Source organism: Lepeophtheirus salmonis, chromosome 6 (genome assembly GCF_016086655.4).
Source record: "Lepeophtheirus salmonis chromosome 6, UVic_Lsal_1.4, whole genome shotgun sequence".
In the NCBI taxonomy this organism is placed as follows: domain Eukaryota; kingdom Metazoa; phylum Arthropoda; class Copepoda; order Siphonostomatoida; family Caligidae; genus Lepeophtheirus; species Lepeophtheirus salmonis.
In genome coordinates this window covers 9,553,810-9,573,532 of record NC_052136.2, presented here as the reverse complement: position 1 = coordinate 9,573,532, position 19,723 = coordinate 9,553,810, and the positions used below count along the sequence as shown (strand labels likewise).

Sequence of the window (19,723 nt, the reverse complement as noted above, 5' to 3'; positions counted from 1 at the left end):
AAATAGAATGTAAGAATGGATGAAATCTTGCAGGCGTGTAGGTCAACTCATACAACTCTATATTATAAAATATGATTTGAGGACTCATAACAACGAACATTTGAAGCTGAAGCAGAGGGAAGTACTTTAGTCTCTATAGTGTAACACCTGTCTCAGATATTCAAATATTTTGAAACGCTAAAAAAGGAGCCGAGTTTTAACGTGGAAAATTTGAAGAATGTTTGGCTTAGCGTTTCATTAAATTAGCTGAATTAAAACGATGTCTTTCCTCAATTCTACTACGATTCCAACAAATCCTCATAATTACTCTTCGTATAAAAATCACTTATTATTATTTTATAGTTATTGTTCTCTTTTCAAGAATAATAGGTTAAGGATAACAGCTTTGCTAAATAAAAATTAGTGTTAGATAGTAATTACAAAAAGAGAGCAATCTTCAAATTTCATATTTTTTTAACTTCTGTATATACAGAGTTATACGCTTTAGGTTATATCTAATAAAAACGATCCGACCAATTATGTAAAAAAAAAAAAGCATACGAGTTTATGAACTCCCTCAAATTTTGTTCTAAAAAAAAGCAGTTTTCTGTCAATAAATGAAAATATGTTGTCAAACTTATTGTTGAGACGGTCCTTATTTATTCCATCCTAGCCTTCGGAACGGTATAATGTGTCCTTGAGACAGGTCCTTAGCTGTTGGCCCTTCGAATTTTTCATAAAATGTTGATGGTTTATTATATGAAATGTATCAGGGGCATACGCAGAATTTTTTTTTGTTTTTTTGAAATTTTTGAAAGTTTTTTTTATATTTTGAAAAAATATCAAAAAGCACTCATAGAAAAATTCAAATATTAAATTTTTTGGAAAAAAATTTCAGAAATCCATAGCTATTCACAAAAAATTAAGATTTCTGGATAAATTTTCAAAAATCCACACCTGTTCAAAAAAAAAAAAAAAAAAAAATCACTGCTCTTCACAAAAAATTAAAAAAAAAATTATTTTCAAGTATTTAAATTTTTGAAAAAAAAATTAAAAATAATAAATATTTCGAAAAAAAAGAAAAAGTTAATTGCTATTCACAAAAAATGAAAATTTACTTTTTTAGGAATTTTTTTTTGAAAAATTGAACAAAATTTCTAGTAAAAATTCTTTAATTTGAGAGGGGATACCACCCCTCCAGCCAATCCCCTGTTGGTGCCCATGTTTATATCTCGGATAAAATACGTTCTTATTATAATGCTATTTAATACGAACATAATATATTTTTCTTAGCTATATAATTTATTCTATAAAATAACTGGATAATTAGAATAACACTTCAATCACGTCACGAAAGATTAATTTTACCTTCTTTAATGACCAAATATGTGGGACTATACCGACAACCCCTAGCTAAATAGGTATAGTTACTTTCTTTTAGTGTTGTGTCAACTAGAACAATTTTCGACTCAGTTCAATTTGACTTGAGTTGATGATTTTTCGACTCCACTCAAATGGTGAGTCTATTTTCAAATTCGAAAAACCGTATGCACTTAATAATTTAATTAGCCTGCTTAAATTTTAGTACTACTTCTTTTCATTCCTTATAAATATTTAAGAAGGTAAATTATATTCAAATATTTTTTGCATGCCAATATTAAGAAATAAATATTTAATATTCACAAGCCAATAATGGAGCAAATATTGGCAGTTGCTTTATGTTTCTTTTTTATAAATACATAATTAATATGTGAAAAATGCTGATACTTCCATCAGCCAAGATTACTGAAAAACTATTTATTATTAATATGTTACAAGTAGTTTCTTATTCCAAATGTATGAGACACTAATATATATGCATATAAATCTAAGTATCGTACCAATATGGTGGTTAGTAAACACAAAAAGCATCTCGAAAAATAGTTGAGAAAATAAGAAATATTTCATGTCTGTTTATTAAATGTGAATGTCTGTGTGTGTATATTTGTCCTTCAATCACGGCTTTCCCTAAATTTTTCATCTTGCTACTAAAGGCTTCAGAAACTGTTCTAGTAACATTTTTTGGCCTTCAAGGACATGCCGGCCTTTAAATAACATTTTTTAGTGCTTCACTTGTACAACCTGAGGGCCAAGGTGCATTTCGGATATTGTAAGGGTTCTTTTATGCTTAGGGAATCGGCGGTGCAAGATTTTAATCTGCCTGAGGGACCATCAGCCAACAATACGTTAGCCAGGGTGTATTGTAGCATATTAAAAAGAGTTCCCAGTGCTTAGAAATGCTCTGGCGGGAGAGTTTGAACTACCTTAAGGCCCTCCACTTAGCCTGTACAACCGGAGAGACGAGGAATACTTTGGGATATTATGAGGGCTTCTAGATGATCAGGGAATCCTTTATTTTTTGTTTTATATTAAGCAGAAGAGTTCTTAATTAATTTTAATTTCTTAATGTCCCGGGCAAAAACGCCAAACCTACTCTAGTATACATAAAGTCCAATATTTCATAAACATATTTGAGTCAATTATAGGCTTTGTATCCAAATTCGTGGGGTAAGTTAATATATTAAAGAGTTTTAACTATAATTTAAAACCATTATTTGATTTAAGTGACTTATATTGGCCCCGATATGGTTTTCAAATAAAATCAGTCAATTTATTATTCTTTTATTGTGGCCATCAATTTTAGATACTAGTATACATTCTGTCAGAAAAGTACTGGGAATTGTAAAATAAAACCCAAATTTCAAATTTAATCATTAAAGTTTATTTGGTTGCCTTCAAAGTAATCTCCATTGGATACAATACACATATGCCAACTTTTTTCCCGTCCTCCAAACATTTTTATATGCACTTTTTGGTATGGCCTTTAGCTCCTTCCACGAATTTTCTTTGAATTGCTTCAATAGACTCGAAACGGGTACGACGGAGTGGCAATTTAAGTTTGGGAAACAAACAAAAGTTACACAGAAGTAAATCAGGGGAATATGATGGTTGATCGATGGAAAATATAGTAGTATTTGGTTTTGAAGTCACTCATAATCGAGGCTCTGTGCAATGGCGTGTTATCGTCGTGTAAAATCCACCAGTTGTTCTTCCGTAATTCTGGCCATTATTGACGGATTTTCTTAGGCAAACGCCTTAACACGCCCAAATAGTACTCCTTATTGACTGTTTGTCCCTTTGGAACGAATTCATAATGCACTAGAAAACAATGAGCATCACTATGACTTTTGAGCAACTTCGACGTCGTTTTTTTCGGGTTTGGCTCGTTTTTCTCCTACTATTCGGATGATTGTTGGCTTTTTTGCATGTGATACTTGTAGACTCATGTCTCATTACCAGTTATGATGCGTTTCATGAACGTTGGGAATTTGAAGGATCAAGCATGTTCGAAGAGACTTCCTTACGGTACTGTTTTTGAAGGAAATTCCGCTCTTTTGGAACAAGCCATGCAGCAACGCGTCTCATGCCCAAATTTTCAGTCAGAATGGTACGAAGTGACTCGTGAGAGATTTAAGGAAATGTGGTATGACGATTTTTCAACACAATTTCCCTCACAGCGTCGATGCTCAGTTCAGTTGTAGAGGACGGCCGATGTTCAGTTCAGTTGTAGAGGACAAAGGTCGTCCAGAACGTGGCATGTCTTCAAGGATCTCCCAACCCTCCTTGAACGCTTTTTACCACTCATATGCACGAATTTTTGATGAAACTGATTCCTCAAAAGTGTTTCTAATATTTTCAACTCTTCAGCTAATGAAATTTCGCTCGCAATACAAAATTTGTTCAATAATTTCTGAATAAAGATTTTCAAGAAATCTGGATAAGAAAAAATCATCAAAAATTCCTAAAAATGTCTTAAAAACATTTAAACTTGTTGTTTCTCTATAAATCGAGTTTTTAATTTGTTCTGTTGGGCCAAATTCTATTTATTTACATACTACGTGTATAAAATATAAATGTTCAGATAATAAATCTGAAGGGCTCCTCATCTATCCCAAAAGCTCCACATATATCTCCATTCTAAATCAAAATTACAACTAGGGGGTGTGTAGCTATGAAAAATTTGGAAATCACTGGCTTATACGATAATTCTCAAATATAATATTACAAGTGGATCCTTTGAATATTAAGACATGCTATTTAGAGACATAAGTTTAAGTAAAATAATATTATATAATGTCAAATCACCCCTTGTGAAGTATTTTATGTTGTTGATTTGGCAAAAAGTATTGAAGCATAATTATATATTATTATATGAGGTAGGCATATGTACATTGTACAGTTCACACCTTCAACTAAAACAAAGTCGCTAGTAACAAATGAAAAAACTCATGCTACATAATATTTACTCATCTCTACTTGACTCAAAATTGCTTACATCACTAATAATTATTGTTCAAACTCTGAATAATATCAAGGATAAATATATGTAATAGGGGTTCTCATTCACGGGGAAATTTTCGTTGAGGAGGATCTCGGAAAATAACGGGATTCGTTAGCAAATAATTAATACTCTGAAATTTATGCATTTATTGTTACGCCTGATGAAGAAAAAATAAATTTTAAGCCTTATATATTCACAATTCTCATCGGGTTATTTTTATTGGAATTTCGATACCCGATACAACCTGTAAGAATATTTTACTGTATATATGAAGGATAAGCATTTTAGTCGAGTGGTAGGAGAATGCGATACTTTTGGTTAAAGCTGGTCAAAAAGTATGAATAAATAACTGTTTTCAGATTAAAAAACGGAATCAATTCTTGTTAAAATTAGCTACATATTATATATGATTTTGGATGGAGAAAAGGTATTACTACTATAGAGAGTAGAACTTTCTAGAACTAAAATAGTATTAGTGCATGAAAAATATTGTAATAAATTAAAATTCATATTTATTAATTTTATTATGCATTTTTAATGTAATGATGTTACGTTTTACAAATGATAATGGACCTGGGACTGCCTTCAAAAAAATTTCTTAGCTAAAACGGGCTGAACTCTCCCTATTGCCTATTTGTTTGTGCCAGATTGTGTTATCCTTAACGAAATACATTGACTCTCGTAATAAGTTGGTTGATTGATGTTTCTTAGAAGGCAGGATTTGAGTCACGTGATTGCATCCTGGCGTTTCTTAAAATGTTAAATATATTAGTAAGTTATAAATAAATAGATATAGCATCTAGAAAAACTAATAATGGTATTCAATAAAATTACTTACCGTGAGCCTTGTCAAAAACATCAGAAAAGTCATTAGAATCAGAAAAACTTGATTAAGGTATTAGACATATTTGTCAATTTGCTCCAATTCCTTATCATCACCTTCTGAATCAAAGTATAATTTGGTCTCACGAGTATGTCTTATTTCTTAAATGCATTTTTTTTTTTTTTTTTTGTATTTAATAAAATGAATTATAAAAATTCAAGAACTTATAAGCAAATACAGTCAATACATTATTGACTGAATCCAAATTGAGTATCAAACATGATAATCTCATTATTCTAGTATTAAAGCAATTTACAGCAGAGATAGGCAAGAATACTTACTTCAGAGGGAAAACTCAACACGTCATTAAATAATGAACAGAAAAGAAGAATGCACACGTGCAATAATCGTTTTTCTTTGTCTAATTTCTAAACTTAGTTTTTTCATTACAAAAATGACATCCTTACTTATTTATATATTTTTTATAAAAATAAGATCAAATGTGTGCAAGAATTCATCATTGAGAGAGATATATTTTAAAACCACAACTATTAAACTATTTTGAAAAGGTTAATAGAAATACAAGGTTAGACCATTATGTTATTGGGCTCGCTAGAATTTTCAATTTGATGTACAGTAACGTCTACTAGGCAAGACAGCCAGATTTTGACGTAATAGAGTATAACAGCGGTACTTTAATAGTAATAGTCAAGTAGGGCGATATATAGCTACTCTTTTTAATAGTTATACTCTATTTAAAGGATTAGTGGAAGTCAGAAAAGTGTTATGGTATAACTTTGTATTTCTATTAATCTTGGGATTGTCGTCGTGGTAAAATTATATCCCTCGAAATATTTTGGTGATTCTTCGGGTATACTTCATTATCGATGCAGATACTGAATCATTTGTATTGCAAATATCGTCAAAATCTTAAACCGAGTGGTTTTACATTGAAATGGGTATTTTAGGGTAAGTACCAAATTGTCGTAGCTCAAAAATTACAAATATTTGTGTTACTGTTGAAATGAATTTCTCAGATCAATTTTATTGATAAAATGAGAAAATACTATTAGTCATAAGGAAAGATTGGAGTTTCCAAGCTTAATTCTGTTAAGTAAAATATTAAAGTTACGACAATTTGGCACTCACCTCACGTATTCCACGTTTAATGCAATGAATTATGAATAATTCAATCGTTATGAAATAGTTAAATGTGGGATTTACGGGCAGAATAAATATTTTCGGACAGTTGCCTGTAGGGAGTGTAAAACCTGGAAAGTGAGACAACGAGATATAAATCCTAATTTCTAGTTTAATTCCATTCGCAACCCTAATTAAGTTACATAAAGGCACATATGAGATAATGTTGTAAACTATTCTATTTTCGTTTTCTCTCTGTTACTGTTTGCTATCAAATTGATATTATTATGTGGCAATTAGGTAAAACGGTTTATAATCACTTCCGATCTCATTTTCATTGTCAATAAGGAGGAGTAGAAAAATATACTATTTGATAAATTGGAAAAAAACAAGACTCTAAAAAAATACTATCTCATTAGTCCATATTATATTGTTTTCTTTTTTCATTTTTGATTCCAATTAAAGGAAATATATGTTGAGTACAAGTTGCAACTAAAAAAATGAGATGAATATTTTTAGATGAAGGATTTACAGTACTTGAGATGAGGATCGTGTAATAATCGAATACTTCATGGATGATCCATATATTAATAGTGTAGTTTTTGACTATATCAAATTACTAAAATATAAGTATTATAAAGCACATTATTAAGTTCAACTGCCCACCTCATAAATAGATAATAACCATGTAATTTTAATAGATCAACATAATTTGATAGAATCTATGTACACTGTACAGTTGGTAATTAGAATGCTCAATGTTGTAAATAATGTAATAAATGTTAAATAATGCATTTTAAGACGAAGGAATTGTAATTTGTACAATTTTTTTATACAAGTTGCAACTTGTACAGGCATTGCAACTTGTACTCAACATATATATACAGGAGCATCCACTGGGGGTTGGCTGTAGAGGCTATAGCTCCCTCCAAATTCATAAATTTTTGCTTTTTATTTGAAATTTATTTTAATTTTTCAATTTTATTTCCTCAAAAAAAATTAATTTTCTCTGGAAAACTATCAATTTTTAAATATTTAACCCAAAAATTTAATATTGGAATTTTTTGCACGAAAACTTGAAATTAGATATCCCCTAAGGTAGTGATGCCAAAACTTTTTGTGCCCAAGGTGCACTAAAAGACAGATAAAAATTTCTTGACACACTTATTTTAAGTAAACGAATTATTTGGATTAGTATAAGTTATTGCAAATACTGTATAGTTTTCACAAATCGTACGGCACACTTGAACTTGAATTCCAAAAACTAACCCCGCCCCTTAAAGAATATTATCCTGCGGACGCCCCTGAATATAAGTCTCTTAAATAAAATACATTTTATAAACTATAACCGAAATTCTTAGATATTTTATCTCATTAATTTGAATATAAAGCCTATAATTTACTCAAGTACATTTATGAAATAATAGTTTTTCTGTATAAATGAAGTAAAATATAAATTGGGAGTTTTTCTTTTTCTTGATTTTTGGTCTAGAATGTTTTATGTTGACGGGCTACATATGTAATACGGTGCATATTTTGAAGTCATAACTCATAAGCTCGTACTTAAAATAAAAAACCTAGAAATACGACATTTAAAGAAAGGAAGATGGAAATACGATCGACGTTTATAAAAAAAGGAGTGTACGCAAAATAAACATAAATCTTGACAGCAACAGCCGCTTGGTATGACTATGAGACAGCTTTAGATAACAATCACTCAACCTCCAATCGAAAGTGAACAGGCTTCATTCATCCATACCATTCCGTCATGAATATATCTTTTACCTCATGGAGCAATGATGTACTTCAAGAATATCTACCTCAAAATGGACTGGACTATATTTGGCCAATCTCTGCAGGCCTGTTATTTGTCTGGGTGACCAATATTATCAATTACTATGACTCAGCGGAACCGGGCTTCACTATCAATTCATTCAAGAGCTCCTTGGCCTTATTTAATGGTCTTATCATCAGCCTGTACCTTATTTTTAATCCTTTATCCGCCTAAGCAATTATCTATTATGATTAATCTATGTGCGTTGCCTACTAGTCAGTTTTTCTTTTGACACTGCAAATGTTAATATTTTCATTGTGTAATTTTATCAACCAAGGGATTTATACCAGGAAAATGAAATACCGGATACACAGGCGCATTCTCTATAAAATTTTACAACTCGTTGTTATAACTAAAGATCGTTTATTTTTGTATATATAATTATTATGTGTAGTATAACTTATAAGTGTATTTATTTATGAATATTGTGTTTTATTTTTTAAATGATAGAATAGAATAACTTTTTACAGAAATAGACTCAAATAGTCTACATTTGATTTGATTTAGAATTTTCTTGAATAATACTTGGGGAAAGAGGGGGTGGATCAAATACGAATTGTTGATTAATAAGATGGTAGCTAGGGGGGACTTCAGTAATATAGCATTTTGTTTTGTGAGCTTAAAACATGAGTGTTTAGAGGACCTTTTATGTATAATGAGAGGTAAGCCAAAATGGTAATTCATTATTATCCAGAGAGATCTTCATAACATAAGAGAAATATATATTAAATAGTCAGTAAAATGAAAGGGGGAAACATTGAAGGGTTCATCGATTGGAGCGGACGAATTTAGATATTATATTGTTGACACGGCGTTTGCTATCATCAATGAATAGTTAGGAGTGATCGTATGTCTGATGGAAGGTGAGAGAATCACGAGTAATCCTCATCGTCATCACTATCCTTAGGTGGTAAGAGAACCGTCATAGGATGTGGTTGTTGCCCAGTGCCACCTCCCCCTCCCTGCAAGAAAGCTCCAATTTGTTGCTGTTCTTGAATGGCTGCAGCGGCTCGAGCTTTTGCAAAAAGCTCCTGTTGTTGACGAAGAAGTTCTTCTTCAGGAATGCCCAAATTCTCTAATCGAGTGCTTTGTTTTCTCCGCTTCGCAGCGACGTCTTTACATTCATTCAGAACCTCTTCCGCTTCTTTTTTAAAATCTCCAAAACCGAGTGTCTCTAAAGCAGATAGAACATGATCTGCACTGATTGTTTTCTTTTGCTGCTGATTACATATGTCGTTCGACTCTGAGCTCAACAAATGAATAAACTCCGTGCAACAATTTAGAATAAGTTCACGAGCTTCATTAGCAACACGAACATTAGGAAGTAATTCTTTGATCATTTTGTTCATTGCCGCACGGGGGATTGTAAGATCTTCATCGGGTTGGCCTGTTTGTCCTCCTCCTGGTGAGGAAGATCGAGAAGAGTCGTTCATACTTTTTAAATAGTAATTTTACAAAGTTTCTGAAAAAAGAAAGAAATAAAATTGTCAATAAATATATATATATGGCTTAAATATGTGCAAGGATGTATATATGATTATGTTTTATTAGTTCACATAAGAGATCTAAATTTTCAATATTTGCTAGACGGGAATTCACGGATGGTGTAGTGCATAGGGTTAATAATGACAAGTTGCTCCTCATTATGAGACAAGGAGTGCCAAGGCTCCATTAATGTAAATAATTGTCCTTTATGAATGTCTATGGTTGAGTTTATAAGGTAGATCAATGTTTTTTCGTCACCTGCAGAAGACATGGAAGAGACTTTTAGTCGAGTAAATCCACGGACATCTCTTCCCAAATCCTTTTCGACTTCCTCTATTCTAAACCTGGAAAAACAGGACAAGGGCATCAATGATAAAAAGAGACAAAACCCGACCCAATATTCCAATACTTTTTTTTCAAAACTGGGATCATTTTCCTTTGATCACGATGTTTGGCCAGGTTCAAATCCGACTCATGACCCTGGATCATACTGTCAAATGACTTGGTCAAGGGTCCTTTAGCAGCAGGAGTTTTCTTCCTTTTGGCGGGAGGGGGCGAAGGATTCTCGACTCGCGATAAGGAGTCAATCCAACTTTTTGTGATCCGGACCCCCCTGTTCCTCGTTGGTGGATTCAAAATAGGGGATCCTGGACATCTCTTCATATCCGAAGACACAAGTGACGTAATTAAGCAACAGTGATAGGCTTGCGCATAGCATGATCGGCCATCATACCATCTTTGTGTTCTTCATGACGTCATACCTCAAACATAGAGTATAGTAACGTTCAATCAAATCATTATCATTAATGATTATGTTGATTGCGTTTGCTATAAATTTTGGTTCAACTAAAAATATATACCTAATACATTTTTTTCCCATTAAAATGATAATTATTACATGCTTAAACTTTCTATTAAAAAATATGGATAAGAAATGCTAAATTTGCTTTATTAATATGAGGAAATTATTTTGCACTTCAGTCAAAATAAGTGCATGATATCGTTCGATCATGCATTGTCATAAATGATTAATCATTTAAGTGCCTTACGTACGTAGCTTCTACACTTCTAGTGTAGTAATCTAATACATAGATGTCTTTGTCTAGTAATATACGTAGGGGAGTCGGGGACAGTTGCAAAGTGTCCTTTGTCTCAAACATAATAAAAGCTACAGCCACAAAATTTATGTCAGTTACTGTTAATGGCAATTATTGAGGGGAATAATCAAATATTTAGTCCATTTTTCTTTGATATTTTTGATAAAAGTAATTTTTTTTTACAGCAGCAGTATTTTTGTAATAATGGAATCCGTTTGGGTTTAGTTGTAACTTTTTTCATTTGAATTATGGAATATTTTGCTAACAGTTAATTTATTCAAAATTCGTAACTTACTCATTCAGGAGAAGATTTGAGATATTAATATGATCAATATTAAAGGGTGTTGTAATTTTCTTTGTATTGTCTATGTTAAAGATTCATAGAAAGCATATTTGTTAGCCCTTGTTGTTATTGAAGAGGTTAGGAAGAGGGAATTTCTCCAGTCCATAATATAAAGCTTATTATATTCTTAATCATAGAGGTAAAAAACATTGTATTTTATCTCTATGGCTAGTGGCTACCAATAATATTAATATTGAAGTTAATAATTCAACACTTTGAAGGATCTATTTGTTTATTCTTCAAAGAATATAGTTTAGAGACAGTTGCAATGTTCAAAGAGTTGCATTCAACGCAATTTGTGGGTAACTATTTACTGATATATACGTACGATGTCAATGACTTCTATCAGAACTCATTATTAATATTTAATTATCCTTCACTAAAAGTAGATACAAATTTATCATTCTGTATTTAATTATACGTATATTTAAGCAAAATTAAATTTAAAAGAATCAGTTTAAACCTACTCTAATCTCTAATATCCGAGTACACCAAAAAACGAGGAAACTGTTGAACAATTGGAAGCTTTATAATAAAAATCCATGAACGCTTTTAGTACAGAATCCTAATTAAAACAACTACAGAATATAATATGTTCACTCTATGTAGACCATGGAAACACTAAAGGTAGAATAAACAAATCAATAGTATTAAAGAGAATTATAATTAATCAATACTTATGGAGATTAAAATGACAATTCCCCGTTCATAGTTAGAATACATTTCATAGAATTAGTTATTCATCATAAAATATATTTCTCCAAATGAATACATATTGCATTTAAACCCTTAAATAACAGGATATGGGTCTATTTTTATATATTAGTTTTAAATACAAGAGTCTCGACATAGCACTAGGACATATCTTCATCCTCTGAGGAGGACTCAGTATCCGACTCACCACCCAGGGCAAGTGCTGCCCTTTCCTCATCAGTGAGCTCTTTCTTTTTCCTAACTATAGCACGAAAAGGACCTACACGCCTTCCAGCTCCAAATCGAATGGTCATATGCGCATTTTCTCGAATGGCCTCTCTTCCTTGAGGTTCATTAAGACCAAAAATGAAGCCTAAATTCATCACATCGTGAGGAGCTCGTAACTCAATGGCTCTGATTGCGCCGCTAGACACAACAATGGGCTTTTTAGATTTTTTGAGAGTCTTAAGATGATGTGCAAGGGAAATGTACTTTTTTCGAAGTCCAGAATCACGAATACATGGAGCATAGAGGAGCTCCACCATACAAAAAGGAGATATTTCGTTAAATAGTTTGCGGGACCATTTAATAGAGTTAATATTTTCTGGATCAAAGGATATAATATCTGGACGAAAGGAAGACTTGATGAGACATTGTAGCGTATTAAGTGACTCTGGAATAATGCTGAGGAGATCGTACTTCTTGGCAGTCTTAGAATTATTGTATATGGGAAGAAAGGAATTGTCCGAGACAGTGATGGTTAGCCTAGTTAATATATTTTTTCCGGGGAATTCGTCCATCTTTGGTGGCTCTGGAAAGTCCATGATGCCTTCTGCTTTCTTCTGCTGGGATTTTGTTTTCAGTTCTGTCTGATGTATCTCCACGTTTATCGTCTGAGTCTCATATCCAAGATCAAATCCTCGCGCCAGAATCCTAACAACTTCCTTTCGATTTTCATTTTGAAAGGGAATGTTCAAATCCACGAAGCCCTTACCTAATTTAACCATTACTATTTGCTGTAATAAAAGGATTGAGAGGAATTGAAATACAAATTAAAATAATAGTAACTTAGAGGCATGTGAAAATTGAAAACATGGACTAGCGCCATCTATTGCTAGAAAGTATAACTTTTATTCAAAATAAAAACTTGACATTAGAAAAATAAATATATCATGAAATCTGAAGATGCAAGTATATAGACAGATAAAATAGAACGAGGTGAAAACGCGTTGAGTTGGTTGAAGTCAGTGTCTTATGTTTTGCGCTGTCCTCGATACAGTTGACAATCCGTCAACGAATTTAGTCCGAAACAAAACGTTAGCATTATTGAACATTCCATCCTTGAGGGAGACAACAATAAACTGAAAGTAAAAAAAGGAGATTTATTATGTATCGAAGATTTTATAGGACTTTCGTGGAGTACACGAGCGTTCGTCATCCCGAAATAAAAAGAAAAAATAACCTTAATCGGCTATCTGTGAAGGACATAGAATATTTTGAATCTCTTCTAGGGAAGAGCAGAGTCCTTACACAAGATGTAAGTTCGTACAATATCGACTGGAATAAGAGTGTGAGAGGACAGAGTGAATGTGTTCTCAGACCCAAGACCACAGAGGAAGTTTCCCTCATCATGAAACGATGTCATGAAAGAAGCCTTGGGGTCGTTCCTCAGGGAGGTAATACAGGGTTGGTAGGAGGGAGTAATCCAGTATTTGATGAAATCATTCTAAGCACGGAAGCCATGAATTCCATTTTAGACGTTGACGTTTATTCCTCTGTTGCAACAGTCCAGTCAGGTGTGATATTAGAAAAATTAGATTCACATTTAAAAGAAAAAGGACTTATGGTACCCCTCGACTTGGGCTCTAAAGGAAGTTGCCAAGTCGGAGGAAACGCATCCACCAATGCTGGTGGACTACGATTCCTACGCTATGGATCATTAAGAGGGAACATTTTAGGCTTAGAGGTGGTACTACCCACAGGAGAGATATTAGATTGCTTGTCAACTATGAAAAAGGATAACACAGGCTATGATTTGAAGCAGTTATTTTTGGGCTCAGAGGGGACACTTGGGATCATAACTAAAGTATCTCTGCAATGTCCTGCAAGACCTAAGGCTGTCAATGTGGCTTTATTAGCATGCAGCAATTTTCAAGATGTTTTGGATACATTCGTAGCAGCTCGGTCAAATTTAAGTGAAATATTATCCTCCTTTGAATTTATGGACAATGAGAGTATGAATGCTGTTACTCAAGTATGTATATCTACAAAATACATTATGTTAACTTTTGTACCTATATCTAATCAATATTCATTCTATCATAGTTACTCCGTCTAACCAGTCCAATAGGAACAGAGGATAGTTTCTATGTTCTAATTGAGGTGTCAGGTTCTAATGCAGATCATAATGACGAAAAACTTGACACCTTTCTTAACTCCTTGCCAAAAATTAGAAACGGAATCCTAGCTACAAGCCTTACTCAAATGAAATCAATATGGGAACTCAGAGAACGAATTACTGAGAGCTTACTGCATGACGGTTATGTATACAAATATGATATTTCCCTTCCACTTGTCCAGTTTTATAAAACGGTCGAACTAATGCGTCAACGTTTGCCTGGAAGAAGGGTAGTTGGGTATGGTCATATTGGAGATGGAAATCTTCATTTAAATGTGACGAGTTCAGAGTATGAGAAAGAAACCTTAGATCTCATCGAACCTTTCATTTACGGACATGTACAAAAAATGGGTGGAAGTATTTCTGCAGAACACGGAATAGGTCTGAAAAAAAGAAATTTCTTAAATATGACTAGATCAACAAGCGCCATTGATTGGATGAAAAAGATAAAATCCTTAGTGGACCCAGACGGAATACTCAATCCATATAAAGTCCTCCCAGATAACATAAAAAGCAATTAGGAACTACATACAATATTTTATCAATAAGTCATTATGTTAAATTAGATTACCTGTGAGTCTTTAAAATACTTTTTCAACATGTTTCCTATGTTTTGAGTATGTGAAAGATCGAGGGCAGCGTCTACTTCGTCCAAAATATAGAGTGGAGCCGGGTTAAACTTTAATAAAGATAAAATGAGGGAAAGAGCCACTAAAGACCGTTGACCTCCACTTAATTCAGATAGAGATTCTTTCCAAACTTCTCCAAAACCAATACGAACCTCCAGCCCATCAAGTACATCTTGACCATCAGGAGGCTGTAACTTAGCTTTAGCTCCAGGAAGCAAAGATGAGAAAATTTTACCAAATGATTCATCAACAATACTCCAGGCCTTGCGTAGTTCTTCCTTTTTCTTGATATCAAGCTCTTCAATCACTTTACATATTTTGGCTTTATCCGTCTCAACAGTAGTCTTTTTTCTCATAAGATCGTTAAATTGTTCTTCAGCCTTACCCAACATTTTCATAGCCCTCATATTTACAGTTTTGGAGAGCTTGTCTTTGGTTTCCTCAAGTTTATTAATTTTTCGTCCAGCTTCTTTTGGATCTGTAGTGGAGAAATCATAGGCAGTATTTGGCTTTCCAAAGAACTGTCTATCGTCATTAATCCACTCATATTGTTCAACCATCAACTTGACAGTTTTTTCAGCTTCCTTGGCTTCGTCAGTAGCTTTTGAAATTTTATGTTTTAATTGTTGAATTTCGAGTTCTCTCTCCATATTCTCTTTTTTAATATTTTCTTCGCGGGCTTTCTCTGAGTTCATCTCCTTGTAGTTAGCATTCAAGATATTTTTTTGTTCTTTAACAGCCTTTTTCGCATTATTGACATCGCTCTTCATTTCCTCAACGGATTTCGACGATTCAGCATATTCTTTTTCAAATTCACTAATAGCCTCTTCAGTAGCCTTCAACTGTTCTTCGGCAGATAGTATGGACTTCTTTAGTTCACTTATTTCAAGTTTCAAACTAGCATCCTCAGCTTCCTTTTCAGACCACTTTGCTTTTGCTTCTGCTTCTGCCTTTTTACATTGCTTCACTTCTTTCTCTGCTTCCTTTAATTCCTTTTCTTTGATGGATTTGGCATTTTTAATCTTATATTCAATATCTTTCACCTTTGAAGAGCTATCTTTTTCCATTTTTTTAGCTTCAGAAATTTTTTCGCTCTAGTTCCGTACATTGTGAGGTTAATTCAGATACTTCTTGACCAAGTTGATGATGCTTAGTTTGTTCAAGACGAGCCTGTATCATTCTTAATTCAGATTCTTTTTGATCATATACTGACTTTAGTGACTTATATCTGTGATGTACATCTTTAATTGCATTTTTTTCAGCAAAGAGTGAATCCAATTGCTTCTTTTTTGCATTACAATCTGCCAATGTCTTTTTGAGTGATTGAATCTGAATTAGAGTGGAACCCCCTTTAGATGCTGCTCCACCACTCAAGTCACCAGAGGGCTTCACAACATCTCCTTCTAAGGTAACACAGACTTTAGAAACCTCTCTGTGATAGGCAAGTGTATTAGCTTGATCTAAATTCCTAACAACAAGGGATCCTCCAAAAATGTGCTCCATAGCACTTGATAAAGATCGGTCAAAACTTATCAAATCCAAAGCACGGAATACATTATCAGAGCCTACTAATTTCTGAGCAGACCTAAATACACTGTCTGATATAGTATATCCTGAGATTTTGTCCAAGGGTAACATTACTGTTCTTCGTGCAAGATTTCCATTTTTAAGGATCTTTCCAGCAGCAACAGAACTATTCACAATTACATTCATTAACTGGAACATATAAAAATTAAGCAATATGAGAAACGTGTATTTATAAATGATAATTAATACATTGACATATCTTTAATATTTGTGGATACGTAATCGCAGAGTGGACTCGAGTCTTATAAGAGCCATCATCGGCCCGTATCCGCTGATTAATCTAGGTTCCAGACAAAGTATTATTTATCTTGAAGAGATATATTAATACTAAATCATGTCTGATAACCGTAAGCAAAAATAACAAAGAGCTCCCTACCTTTCCACCAGCACAAGTGTCCAAAGCAACGCAGAAGGTTGAATCCTTAACATCAAATAAATTTGCAGCAACCCCTCGAACGACACTTCGATCAAAGTTAGGCTCTGGGTCCCGATATCTAAATTCTAGCCAGGGAAATCTAGCAGCCATGGAGTCATAATTTCTTTTGAGGTGACCAAACTCCGATTCAGAGGAATGAATTTGTTCCATTAAGGACTCCAACCTTCCTTCTTGATAGTTGAGCTTGTCCATGGAAGACTTAGCTTCTTTGACTTGAGTTTCGTAACTTATGAGATTCTTTGAGTCTAGCTCATATTGTCCCTTCGTCTTTTTCATTTCCATCTCGATATTTTTAAGATTGGACTTATTATGTTTTAGCTTCATTTCGGAGGTTGCGACTTCAGTTTGAGCATCCGATATCTGGCCTTTCATTTTAATGACTTGCTCTTGAAGAGTCGCGCCTTCCTCACCATCGTCAGAACAAAATTTTCCGAGTGATATGGCCTCATAGCGCTTCTGAGCTACTGCCAGAGCTTTTGTTGCACGTTCGTCCTCATCTCTTAAAACATCGTAGACTTCTTTCAGACCATCATTAATCTTTTGTTTTTCGCAAAGAGCTTTTTTATCCTGTAAAAATAAGAATAGAATATTCATCAATAGTAAAAGCTGAAGGGAATATAATACCGTATCCATTCCTCGTTGAATTTGTTGGCATTTTTTTGCCTCAAGTTTCTTATTATCAAGTAAGGATTTAAGAGAGGCTTCAAGTTTCATACAGTTATTGGATTTATTCTTCAATGCCTCCTCCAACTCTTCCAATTTACCACCCAACTCTTCATCTCTCTCTTTCTCAAGTGTGATAATTCGCTCTGCAATTTTTTTAATTTCTTCCAATCCATGGGATATAGCGGTACGTACACCGTCCATGGTTTTATTAACTGCTTCTAAATCCGTTTGTAAACGTGAATTGGCTTTCTCTGCAGAAATGAATTTGTATGCGACATATAGTTTTGTCAAATGTTCCAACTCTCTTTGAATTTTCTGATACTCCAGGTAGGTATTACGTTCCTGTTTGAGCTTGGCCAGAGTAGGATTTATTTCTTCTTTGAGGATCTGAAAAAGTGTATTATATTATAAATATAATGAATGATGAGTGAGTCGGACATTTCATACATTATCTATCTCCTTCAGTTTCGCATCTTTTTTCTCAATGGTTTTCTGCGCATTTTGTTTTTTGGACTCGTACATTCTGGTGCCAGCAGCTTCTTCCAGCATGGAGAGGATCTCTGGGGGCTTCATATTCAGGACTTTGGTGATGCGTCCTTGCATAATGAGGAAATGTGGATTGTTGATGTTGAGTTGAACGGAGCGGAAGAGATCATTGACTCTGTTGTTCTGAATGTTTGTTCCGTTGATGAGATAGCGATTCTTTCCTCCCAGAACCACACTTCGCGTTATCACAATCTCGTCATAAGACTCGTAGCCCAGTGGAGTCTTGCTCTTGTCACGATTGTCGAAAGTGATGCTCACTGACGCCTTCGTCACTCCAGCTTGCCCATTCTTGTAGACCAGTTCCTGGAGGTTTTGGGCTCGTACATGACTTAGATTCGTTATTCCCAGGAGAAAGCAAATCGAGTCCAAAATATTACTTTTACCCGAGCCATTGAGTCCTGTAATGGCATTGAACTGAGGATCAAAGTCTTGAACTTCCGTTCGAGTCCCATAAGACTTAAATCCATCAATCACAATGGATTTTATATACATTCTGACAGTTAGTCAAGGAATCCAATGATCTGATCATTAACCCGGGAAAACTGAAACATTCCCCCCCTTTGTAATAACTTTTGTTATTCTTTATATACTAGAATATTGAAATCAGGGGTACCGTACGTTCTTGTTAATAGCCACTCTTTCTCATTGGCAAAGTTATTATATAATAATATGCTATTGTTATTCATTTATTTACCTAATGGATAATAGGAATATAAAATACTATAATATTGCTTGAAGGAAATTTTGGGTTCTAGGATGTTACGCCCCGAGCAGTTTCGGGAAGTTTCGCCCTCATACATATATATAATAGCATAAATGCATCTTCCACATATAATTTTAAGATTTAAAATGAGCCTCCCCCCACCCCCAATTGAACTCATTTGTAATGCATTTTTGCATTTATTACTGTAAAATAAGAGGATTTAATTCAGTTTTAACATATTTTAAAATAGAGCATGTCGTCAAACATCAATGTCGCACTTTTTCATAAAGAGTTCGAACCAACTTCTTTAAAATTTATACTTCTGATGAGAGAAAAGAAGAAGAAACTCTATAAACAAATAAATAATCATGAGATGAAGTCTTAATTAATTATATCTCGCAGAAGCCTGCTGATGGGAGGTTTTTCGGGAAGGACCTTTACCAATAAGGAGCACAACAGATCTGGCACCAGGAATTGCATTATGAACTTCTTAGTGAACAAATAGATCTCTATGAGTGATCAGATCAATGACTCGAACTGGTCCACAGGACCTCTACAACAGATCCGGTTGTACGTTTACATTGAACTCCTATTAAGAAAATGTATAGATTTTTATTTACTTTTTTTTTACTTGAATACAGTTTTGTTTATTAATAAAATGGTTTATTTTAAATGGTTCTTTTAATTAGTTTGTACAATCCAGTTATGAAATTGTTTAAATAGAACTCGCCTTATGAAAAAAAATGTAAAACATACTAGATGACTTAGTCAGAGGTGTGAAGTTGGATTCGAATATTTCTGATCAAAGATGTTGAACTCCACCTAGTCGGAGTCATTAAATTATCAATATCCGGAGACACGGAGCTTTAAATTGTTGTTGTAAGAGTCTTATTGAATGAGATGGATACTTTTGTTAAAATCGTAATAAACCGTGATTTCATTTTCATTGCTCTACAATTGCAAAAGTAATACGAATGTAGGTA

The 19,723-nt window shown here is 33.6% G+C and overlaps 4 protein-coding genes across 4 annotated transcripts; 1 reads left to right on the top strand and 3 right to left on the bottom strand.

Annotated features, from left to right (window-relative positions):
- Positions 1-8,476: 8,476 nt before the first annotated feature.
- On the bottom strand, positions 8,477-10,488 carry LOC121119715 (negative cofactor 2beta). The gene is made up of 2 exons (XM_040714475.2): positions 10,052-10,488; positions 8,477-9,986 (listed from the first exon to the last, which is right to left on the bottom strand). The coding sequence occupies exon 2, from the start codon at positions 9,588-9,590 to the stop codon at positions 9,030-9,032; it is 561 nt and encodes a 186-aa protein (XP_040570409.1). The 5' UTR covers positions 9,591-9,986; positions 10,052-10,488; the 3' UTR covers positions 8,477-9,029.
- Positions 10,489-11,814: 1,326 nt separating this feature from the next.
- Positions 11,815-12,879, bottom strand: Rpp30 (ribonuclease P protein subunit Rpp30). The gene has a single exon (XM_040715893.2). It carries the CDS (start codon positions 12,780-12,782, stop codon positions 11,937-11,939), a length of 846 nt encoding a protein of 281 aa, XP_040571827.1. The 5' UTR covers positions 12,783-12,879; the 3' UTR covers positions 11,815-11,936.
- A 7-nt stretch (positions 12,880-12,886) lies between these two features.
- Positions 12,887-18,625, bottom strand: LOC121121027 (structural maintenance of chromosomes protein 2-like). Its single transcript, XM_040715891.2, is given in 6 exon segments — positions 12,887-13,136; positions 14,745-15,893; positions 15,895-16,518; positions 16,766-17,392; positions 17,450-17,878; positions 17,939-18,625. Coding segments are annotated over 6 exon segments (3,537 nt in total). The 5' UTR covers positions 18,530-18,625; the 3' UTR covers positions 12,887-13,019.
- On the top strand, positions 13,136-14,909 carry D2hgdh (D-2-hydroxyglutaric acid dehydrogenase). Its single transcript, XM_040715892.2, has 2 exons — positions 13,136-14,029; positions 14,101-14,909. The coding sequence occupies exons 1-2, from the start codon at positions 13,163-13,165 to the stop codon at positions 14,692-14,694; spliced, it is 1,461 nt and encodes a 486-aa protein (XP_040571826.1). The 5' UTR covers positions 13,136-13,162; the 3' UTR covers positions 14,695-14,909.
- Positions 18,626-19,723: the final 1,098 nt, after the last annotated feature.